At 45.1% G+C, this 10652-nt stretch overlaps 1 protein-coding gene across 1 annotated transcript; it reads right to left on the bottom strand.

Moving 5' to 3' along the window:
- Positions 1-1815: 1815 nt before the first annotated feature.
- MPV17L (MPV17 mitochondrial inner membrane protein like) lies at positions 1816-10100 on the bottom strand. The gene is made up of 4 exons (XM_035022441.1): positions 9791-10100; positions 6717-6787; positions 2079-2108; positions 1816-1995 (listed from the first exon to the last, which is right to left on the bottom strand). Exons 1-4 carry the CDS (start codon positions 10098-10100, stop codon positions 1816-1818), a joined length of 591 nt encoding a protein of 196 aa, XP_034878332.1.
- Between the last annotated feature and the right edge of the window lie 552 nt (positions 10101-10652).

Raw genomic sequence — 10652 nt, 5'->3', positions numbered from 1 at the left:
ATAGTACTTTTGCATAGTTACTCAAGATACACTTTTCTATTTTTTAAATTTTTTTATATTTATTTTTATTTTTTTTTAAGGATACACTTTTTTAATGACCAAATTTGTCTTAGGTATTATGAAATAGCTTTTCCGTTGCATTAGCGACTTTCAAAACAATGTAGGTAACAAATTATTTTAGAAGCTATCTAGAAATTTCCTATTGTCCCAATAATGTAAAATATTTTAATACCAATTAAATTCAAATAAATCACATACTTAGACATTATATACTTACGAGCTACATAAATTCATATTATGAATTATGTGCATAAAAAATTTAAGGATACCTTCTTAAATTAATCTTAAATACAAATGCGCAAGATGAATGTATTACTAACATTTCAGTGCTTCCCATCTTAAAATTTGTACAAGACTCCACTGGAAGCAGTAGCATGGTGGTACAATTCTTAGGTGAAGTTTGCTGAAACTTCTTGAGATAGTCATATCATTTTTAGACCCCCTGGTTTTGAGGTTAGACAAACTGAGTAAATCTGAAAGTCTGGATCAAGGTTCTCATGTCTAGCTTAAAGATTACTGATAAAGATTTATTGGAAAGCATTGTTTTTGGGTTTTTTTTTAAGTAGGCTCCGCACCCATCGTGGGGCCCAACTCGGGGCTCAAACTCATGACCGGGCGATCAAGACCTGAGCCAAGATCAAGAATCAGATGCCCAAACAACTGAGCCACCCGGGCACCCTTGGATAGCATTGATTTTTAAAAATATAACCTCAATGTGAAATTTGGGGTAACTCTGTTCCCTGTAAATCTAAGGAACAGAGTTTTTCCTTCCAGAGGAAGATAAATTGTTCATTTTCTTAGAAACTTCACTCAATATATGTCTTAAAGAAGCCAGAAATTTTGTAAATTTCCTATGTCTAGAAAATGGGGTCCTTCAGTCAATTGAATAGGCTCAAAACTAGAACACGTTAACTAAAAAGTGCTTAACTTCTAAATTACAAAAGTAGAAGATATCTGCAAAATACATTCCATACAGGAAACGCCAATCAGATACAATTATTTTTTTTGATGGGCATAAAATGTACTTAAGGAACCCAGTGTCAGTGTCACAATAGATTATTATATAAAGTATTTCAAGGAAAAAAAATTCGGTTATTCAATCTTCTCCTCGATTGAGCTCTATGTAAATAGAAATTTACTCTAAGGACTACTTTTGGTATAAAAGTTAAACTGACCGAAAAGTGTTTGGGGGGGATAACCTGAGATTTTAGATGTGAAATGTAAATGATCAAAACAGGTTCTTTAAATCGACCGGCATTAAAATATCAACATAGAAATCGGAATTACCGCAAAATGCCATGGTGTCGCTGTTACCAGTATTAACCAAAGAATTAGAGGAGTAAAAATATTAGAGAAGTGAGACTTTCAGGCCAGAATGGGGAAAAAAAAGGTTTGGATAAAATTTGAAGTATTCCTGGATAATGAAACAACAGAGTCTATGCAAGAGTCGTTCTCCAAAATGGAGCACATAACTGATAAATAGACTCTCTTATCGGCAGGCAATCCACTGCATTAAAAAAAGAAGAAGAGGGGGCCTGGGTGGCTCAGACGGTTAAGCGTCTGCCTTCGGCTCAGGTCATGATCCCAGGGTCCTGGGATCGAGTCCCGCATCGGGCTCCCTGCTCCTTGGGAGCCTGCTTCTCCCTCTGCTTCTCTCTCTCTCTGTCTCTCATGAATAAATAAATAAAATCTTAAAAAAAAAAAAAAAAGAAGAAAGAAAAAGAAAATTGTCATTGTCAGGGAGTCCTTGGCTTCTCATTTCTCGGGGGGCCTTTCAAGCACACTGGCCTCCTTTACGTGAAGGAAGGCGAAAGCCGACTGGAATGTGCCATCGCCACTCTGTTGTGAAAAGCAAAGGAAGGTGGCCCACAGAAAAGCACAGAGTCCAGTGTAAGCTGTCCTCCAGTGAACAGGAACCAGGACGAAGTTGGTCAGCTGTAACAGAAAGAAAGAGTGCGCTAGGGTTCCCTGCCAACCACAGCCATCAATTAGCATTCTGAGTAGTTCTAGAAACTCACCTGCGCAAAAGGCCAGTACATCAGACCGCTCTGGAATACAGAAAAACTCAATGAGAACGCCTTTTATTTTATTTTATTTTATTTTATTTTATTTTATTTTATTTTTAAAGATTGTATTTATTTATTTGACAGAGAGAGACACAGTGAGAGAGGGAACGCAAGCAGGGGGAGCAGGAGAGGGAGAAGCAGGCTTCCCGTGGAGCAGGGAGCCCGATGCGGTGCTCGATCCCAGGACCCTGGGATCATGACCCGAGCCGAAGGCAGACACTTAATGACTGAGCCACCCAGGCGCCCCTAGAATGCCTTTTAATCACACACACAGAAACAATCCCAGAGATTAAGAAATACCAGGCAGATAGAATGCAGAGGCGGGATTGTATTTCAGACTAAGCCGATTAAATCAGACTCCTTAAAGCTCTCCAATAGAAGAGGGTGGGAGCAGTGCAACAAGCTTTGAGGTGAGAGGCAATTATAGTAGTCATATTACAGATCCAGAATGAAAAGGCTACCAGAATCAGCACCATTTCTGTTAAAGAGTTGCTTTCAAAACAGCCTCTATGTGTACACTGTGGTTTTCCTGTTAGCCCAAGCAAAAGCTACAGGAATATATTTATAAAAGGATCATCAGTAAAGTTTTAAATTTATCATTCTTCATGGAATGATTTGTTAATAATATGTTCTGCTGGGGGGTGTCCGGGTGGCTCATCAGTTAACTGCCTTCGGCTTGGGTCATGATCCCAGGGTTCTGGGATCAAGCCCTGCATGGTTGTAGGGCTCCCTGCTCAGCAGGCAGTCTGCTTCTCCCTCTCCCTCTGCCCCTCCCCCCCTCCCCGCTTGTTTCCCCCCCTCAAATAAATAAATAAAATCTTTTTAAAAAGTAATAATAATATCTTCTACTATTTCAAGCAATAAGAGCCAGAGGTGACTCTAATTTTATCTAAAATGTTTGATTTTTTTTATTAAAAAAAGATTTAGGGCGCCTGGGTGGCTCAGTTGGTTAAGCGACTGCCTTCGGCTCAGGTCATGATCCTGGAGTCCCAGGATCGAGTCCCGCATCGGGCTCCCTGCTCAGTGGAGAGCCTGCTTCTGCCTCTCTCTCTGCCTGCCTCTCTGCCCACTTGTGCTTTTTCTCTGTGTGTCAAATAAATAAATAAAATCTTTAAAAATAAATAAATAAATAAAAAATAAAAAATAAAAAAAGATTTAAGGCAAATAATATATTCTACTATTTCTTGCTATAGATTAAGTTTAGCTGACATTCTTATGGATTACAAAATGCCCCCCAAAAAGGGAATGCTTTGTTGTTGTTGTTGTTGTTGTTTGGGGGAGGGAGAACAGAACTGTATTCTTCAAAAATATTAGTGTTGGGGCGCCTGGGTGGCTCAGTTGGTTAAGCGACTGCCTTCGGCTCAGGTCATGATCCTGGAGTCCCAGGATCAAGTCCCACATCAGGCTCCCTGCTTAGCCGGGAGTCTGCTTCTCCCTCTGACCCTCACCCCTCTCATTCTCTCTCTGTCATCTCTCTCTCTCAAAAATAAGTAAAATTTAAAAAATATATATTAGTGTTATAACAGGTAAAAGAAGGCTGAGGAAAAGTTCCCAATTAATGGAGACTAAAGAGACATGGCAACTAAATGCACTACCTGACCCTAGACTGGATCCTGTACTAAAAGAAACAGAAATGCTATAAAGACCATCAGAGAGTCGATTGACAAACATGGCAGAAGGATAGTGGATGAGCTGAAAGGCTCATTACCATTGTTAAATGTATTGAAGTTGCTAACTCTGCTGTAGTTACATAAAATAACTTATTTATTCTTAGAAAATAGAACTTAAGTATCTAAGGGTAAAGGGTAATTCTGTGTGCAACTTACTCTCCAATGCTTCAAAGAAACAGACAGAAAGATGGATGGATATAGACAGATCAAGCCAGGAAATAATAAAACAAATGGGCAAAATATTAACTATGGGTGACTATGGGTAAAGGGTATTCTTTGAACTATTCTTGTTACTTTTCCATCAGTTTGAAATTATTTCCAAATTAAAGTTTTCAAAAACTATAAAGGAGATGAATGTAATTATCAGATAAATTTCTAAGAGGTAACATACCTGAGTCCCCTTACCATAGCTGGTGGAAAGAGACAGAAATTGCATGCCTTCTGCACAAAAACAAACCAATCAAAAACTCAAATAGTACCTACATGTCAACAACAAATAAACTAGGCATGTCCTTTCTACCTTCATCCAAAGAAGTTGGATCGGGCAGGGGAACTGAAGGACCCCATTTTCTAGACATAGGAAATTTACAAAATTTCTGGCTTCTTAAAGACATATATTGAGTGAAGTTTCTAAGGAAAAAAAAAGCTATTCTACTCTTACAAATCCTTTGGGCTACAAGAAAGCCTTTTGTGACAGATTCTTTTTGGCTGCTTCTTGTTTTCGGACACCTACAGTTTGTGCTCTTGGTTTCATTGATCAAGTTGACTCAAGAACCTGGTTTTAACCCAGTTTCTTCCATATCTAATATCCCTAGCTCTGGGCTCTCCTCTGTGCACTTGGAAATCTCCCTTTAGAGCTTCTATTTTTTTTTTTTAAGATTTTATATATTTATTTGAGAGAAAAAGAGCGAGAGAGAGCACAAGAAGTGGGGAGGGGCAGAGGGAGAGGGATAAGCAGACTCTCTGCTGAGCAGGTAGCCCAATGCCAGACTCGATCCCAGGACCCTGGGATCATGACCCAAGCCAAAGGTAGATGCTTAACTGACTGAGCCACCCAGGTGCCCCTCCCTTTGGATATTCTAAAGGTATCTAGAATTCAACATTTCTCAAACTGAACTCATTTTTTTTTTCCAATCAGCTTGCTATGGCGTATCTCAAGTGATGGGCCACCACTCACGCAGTTATTCAAACCAGAAACCTGTGGGTCATCCTAGATGTGTCCTTGCCCATTACCCCAATCACCAATCATTCAGCCAGAGCTACCAATTCTACCTCCTAAATAGCTCTCCAATCATTCCTATTCCCATTCCCCGTTTCTTATGTGAACTTGGTTACAATAACTCTCTAGCTGATTTCTCCTGGCACCATTACTGACATTCAGGATCCTTGGCATGCGTTCAACACCCAACAAAGGTGGCCTGTGTGTCTTCATTAAGGGAGGAGAATCTGAAGCATCTGCAAGTCCCTGCTTAAAGCCCGTTTCTTCCCCAATTCTGCTCGCTTGCTCTTTTTTTTTAAATTTTTTTAAAGATTTTTATTTATTTATTGAGAGAGAGAATGATAAGAGAGAGAGCATGAGAGGGAGGAGGGTCAGAGGGAGAAGCAGACTCCCCGCTGAGCAGGGAGCCCGATGCGGGACTCGATCCGGGGACTCCAGGATCACGACCTGAGCTGAAGGCAGTCGCTTAACCAACTGAGCCACCCAGGCACCCCGCTTGCTCTTTTTTTAATGTTAAATGTCTACACCTCCACAGGATCCATGACACAATGGGAAAACTTATTCCTTTTTCCAAACTAAAGTAGAAGAAAATTACATTTGGATGTCGCAACGGGCTCACAATTTCTGCCCCAAGAGAAGTAACAAGTTCCGAATACTCTTTCCCCTGAAAAGGAAGAAGGACTGTCCCTGAGCATGTGGCTTCCACACTCCCTATCATCTGCCTCCAACCATCAAGTGGGCAATGCTGATTCTGGGGCTCAGTGTCACTCAATAGAAAATGCCAAAAACAGTACGGGCAATAGCCGGCGTGGCTTGGGAATTAAGTACATGTGAAGCCCAAGGCCAGTCTGTGTATATTGGGCAATCCTGAAAAGTCACTTCACTGGGATTAGTAAAATCAAGCATCATCTAGGCCAGAAATGGAAAGCACCCCTGATTTTGCCAGGCTTTACGGATACTGCTCAATAAATCTTCATTGAATAAGCTAATAAATATTTGTTGGACAGGGGTGTGTATATTTGCATTGAGCCAACAGTACAACAGGTGACTTACTTTAAGCCTGGACATAATCTTGGGAAACATTATCCTTCACAAGGACTCAGCAGAATGTACACCTGGGAACATTGGCTCCAGAGTGATTCCATTCATCACTCAACGTTCTACTTTTCCTATTCTGCAATAACCTCTTTGGCTCCAAAATTCACTAAGTAAACTGTAATCACTAATAAGAGTAAATTTAAAAAACAGGAATCATTGCGAACATTGACTAAAACTCAGACACTTGTGTATAGACGCTCCTAACGTATAGACACTCTTAAAGCTGCTTCTCATTTCTCTTTCGAAACAAATTTAAGATCTTGCAGTCAAAATACTATAGCCTTGGGGCGCCTGGGTGGCTCAGTCGCTAAGTGGCTACCTTCAGCTCAGGTCATGGTCCCAGGGTCCTGGGATCGAGCCCCGCATCGGGCTCCCTGCTCCACGGGAAGCCTGCTTCTCCCTCTCCCATTCCCCCTGCTTGCGTTCCCTCTCTCGCTGTGTCTCTCTCTGTCAAATAAGTAAATAAAATCTTCAAAAAAAAAAATACTATACCCTTGTGCCAACCAACTGGAGCCCTAACTTAAGAATAGTTTTCTTAAAATGTATTTAATGTTACAAAATATACTAAAAGATCTTGGTTACCTTTTCAAAAGTCTGTCTTACCTTGTATGTATTCCAAAATTTCTGTTTCAGGTCCAAAAATATGTCATCCTTTTCCTGGAGAATACTCATACCTATTTGTAAAAACACACACCACAGGAATTTTGCAAGATTCAGTAGGAAGAAAACTGTATAACAGTTCAAGTTTTCTCTTCTAATATGCAGAGTACCCACCAGTATCTCTCATTCATTATGTCCCTTCTAACCTAACAGTGAAAACATGACTTCCATTCTCAAACTAGATAAATCTTTTTAAAAAATAAATAGAATTTTTAAAAACTAGATAAATCTTAAAGGAATGATAAATATGAAGTGAAAATAGCAGTATAAAAGTGATAGCAGAAAGATATATATATATAAATTGTATTATATATATATATAAATTGTAAGAGAATTCACAGCATTCAGATAGCAGGACGATCAGTGACTTTTCTTCTCTGCCTTCCAAACTTCTTGTAAAATGTTTAAAAATCTTAAAAATTTAGGGGTGCCTGTATGGCTCAGTTGGTTAAGCATCTGCCTTCGGCTCAGGTCATGATCCAGGGTCCTGGGATCGAGTCCCACATCTGGGCTCCCTGCTCAGTGGGGAGTCTGCTTCTCCCACTCCCTCTGCCCCTCCCCCTGGCCTGTACTCTAGCTCGAACTCGCTCTCTCTCTCTCAAATGAATAAATAAAATCTTTAAATAAATAAGTAAATAAATTTTTAAAAGATTTACTTTCCTTCTTTTTAAAAAGAAAAAGGCTGATGGACCCTGGGTATTCTGGCAACTACCAAGTTCCCATCAGCATTCTAATCAGAATTATTCCAATCAGAATTTGAAAGCAGAACACCAATTCAGGCTTTCTAAAAACACTCTGAAAACTTTGTATGTTCAACAACCCTGAAAGGAAATTCAGGGAGCAAAGACAAAAATCCTCCTATTTTAGGAAGGAGTAAAAATAAAAGGGCTTTAAAAAGTCTCCTTCAAATCCGATTAGGAGGAAGGGGGAATAAGAGGGTTTTTTAGTCAATTGCAAGGGATTCTTAGAACAGGATATACAAGAATACCCAGGCGCATATTGGTAATATCGGGTGCCACTTACCAAGCACTAATTAAGCGCTAAGCACTTTATGTGCCTTATTTCATTGGACACCCGTGTCCCCCGCCCCCCGAAACCCAAACAATCCGCTGAGGTTGGGAGTTACAGAGGTGGAAACGAAGCTTGGGGAGGTTAATATCGGACCAAGTCCAACCGAGGTGTGGATTCCGAGCCAGACCTCCCCATCACAATCTGAGCTCCCCAAGGTGGCCCCAGCACAAAGGATCATATGATATACGCAATTTCCAAGTTGGAAATGCCTTGAACAAACATCCAACCCAACCTGCCCCCCTTCATTTTCACACGAGGAGAGGGAAATTGGGCCAGAAATCTAAAAAGCAAAACAAAGCAGCCATCTGGGTCGGAATCCGTGTCAGGAGCCTCAGGCTTAAATCATAGGCCCCCCTGGGGCCCCGTTTCTGCAGCAGCCCCTTTCTGGCTTCAGACAAAAGGACAACACTCAAGATTAAGAACCTGGCATGGGTTATGTTGTCTTCAGGCGAGTCACTTAACCTCCTTTGAGACTCAGTTTTGTTATCCGTAACACGGGAATAACAAAGAGGATCTGCCTCACTGGGTTGTTTGAGGAGTAAATGGAAACACGGTTCCCAAAGGCCCAGCCCCTAGGTCCCCTAGGTCACCGGGGCTCAAGGCAATTGCCTTAATGGACCCGAGGAGCCCCTTTGCAGATGTGGCCTGGAAGTCACACCTTGGGACCAGGCACCTGGCAGCCCGCCCCCCAGGTCCTTTATTTCCCTGACCCCACTGGCCCTGCAGTTGGCTGAGACTACAACAGGCAACCAGGTCCTTCATGCCTCCTGTGGACTTTGTGAGGAAAGGAACCGGATCTGGCTGCCAAAAATAAGATCCAGAGGGCAGTGTAGGTTTCTTCAAGGCGCTGACGTGACCTCCCTGACCTGGTTTAGAAGGCACCAGCAGCCACGGAATAAAAGACCTTCTTGGGTCTTCTCTAGACCTTCTAAATCCCTGAATGCCAGGCCCAGGACCCCTGGATTTTCTTGGGGAATTGCTGACGGTCCCCCACCCTTTCTCCCTTGCAGGCTATGGAAACTGCTAGGAGGACGGAGGCTACACAGCCCCTCCCATTGTTTTTGGTATTTAAGGCCCTTAAGGAAGATTCTTGAAGTCCGGCCTTTGGCCTCAGGGCGATTTTCTGAGGAGGGACCTCCCACGACTTTCACACGCAGAGTTCTCCAAGGCAGGGTCCAAGGCCCACTCACATTTTCTTGGCTTTTCACAGAGGAATGGGAACCCCAAAGGAACATCTTGTTACCGAAGCAGGACTAAGGCCTTGAGCACGAAGTTTCTGGGGGAATCTGTTCCTACCTCAGGTTCCAGCGGGTCTGGCTCCCATGGCCCCGCGGCCCCTCGCATTTAGTTGGTGTGTCGGAAAGCAGTGTCTGCCCGTGGTCCGGAAGCCCATCGCTCCAGGCGGGGATTTTCCCGGGAGCAGGACAGCCCGGTCCCACGACAGCCCAGTCCCACAACTGCGTTATAGGGGTGGCAGCCGCCACGCCCACGGGCTGTGATCGCCTCGACACTCAAGTGGACCTTTTCCATGGGGGAAATGGACCCCAGTCCTGCCTCCCTCCAGTTCCAGCCGACGCCCCAGGCCCCCCCTGAAACCTCCAGCCCGACTGTACTCAACCCGGGCGTCCCAACTGCGATCCAGGCCCCTGGCCCCTTCACATCCCCCGCCTTTCCAGCTTCTCCCACTTAATCTTCGGTTCCCAGACTTCTCAGCTCTGGCACCTCGACCCTGGCCCTCTCAGGAGACCCCCTGAAATCCTGCCCCCGCCCCCACCCCATGGCTTCCAGCCCTGGTTGGGGTCCCGCTCCATCCCTGCCTCCTGCAGCCCCCAGCCCCGGGAGCCGTCAGCCCCTGCCTCCAGTGCCACCCCGCCCCCCAACCTTGGATCCTTTGGCCCCCTCAGCGGATCTCGCCCTGGCCCCTGCTCCCCGCCCCAGCCCCTCACCGGCATAGAAGGCCGAGACGGCCACGGGCCCGCCTATCGCCTGGTCGCACAGCACCTTGGCCAGCACGGTGCGCGGCGCACGGCCGGGCAGCGCGCGCTCCAGCAGACGCAGCCACACGTAGTTGAAGTTGGCGTGGAAGGTCACGGCCACGGTGGCCACGCGCCGCGTCTGCTGCCAGTCGGCCGGACCGCCCCGCAGCCGCTGCTGCAGCGCGTCGCCGGCGGAGAAGAGCGCCGCGTAGAGCAGCACGTTCGTGGGCCACGGGTAGCGCCGGGCCGCGCGCAGAAGCGCCGGCCACCAGCCCGCCATGCCCGCGCGGGGGGCGCCCGCCAGCGACCGCGGCGCCCGCTCCCCGGGCCACGCCCGCCCGCCGGCCCGGCCCTCCGCGCCGCCTCCGCCACCTGCACCTGTCTTCCCAGATGCTCCGGAGCCATTGGGCGCCCCGCGCACACCCAGTCCGCGCCGTCCAATCCCCTGGCCACTAGCCACTGTGGGGCTGAGCCTTTGAAATGTGGCCGGTCCACGGAATGCATGATCCATTTCCGTGAAAAGTCCAGAATAGGCTAATGCATAGCGACAGAAAGTAGACTGGTGGTTGTCAGAGACTGGGCGTTGGGGGGGGGGGGGGGGGGGATGCGAAGTGACTGGGTGTGCGGTTCTTTGGGGGGTGAATTCTGTGGTATGTGAATTATATCTCAAAAAGAAAAAAAAGGTTGGTAGAGATGGGAAGAAAAGGAAAGGTGAAAGAAGGGATACCAAATTCCAGTTACCGAGAGGGCGGTGTATGTTAAATATTTACATGCAAGGAATTCACCCTTGCAACGCACACAATAGGCTGTCATGTCACTTAGGAGACAAATC

Source organism: Mirounga leonina, unplaced genomic scaffold (genome assembly GCF_011800145.1).
Source record: "Mirounga leonina isolate KUSES-001 unplaced genomic scaffold, KU_Mleo_1.0 Mir_175, whole genome shotgun sequence".
NCBI lineage: Eukaryota > Metazoa > Chordata > Mammalia > Carnivora > Phocidae > Mirounga > Mirounga leonina.
Note: the sequence above shows the minus strand (reverse complement) of the source record. Positions and strands in the feature narration are given on the sequence as shown.

Bases quoted from the DNA above. Each gene is read 5' to 3' on its own strand.
- MPV17L (XM_035022441.1), bottom strand. From the start codon at position 10,100: ATGGCGGGCTGGTGGCCGGCGCTTCTGCGCGCGGCCCGGCGCTACCCG. The intron at 2,109-6,716 runs GTAAGACAGACT...TCTGTATTCCAG, and splicing joins AATTTTGGAATACATACAAG to AGCGGTCTGATGTACTGGCC. The intron at 1,996-2,078 runs GTGAGTTTCTAG...TTTCTGTTACAG, and splicing joins TGTACTGGCCTTTTGCGCAG to CTGACCAACTTCGTCCTGGT.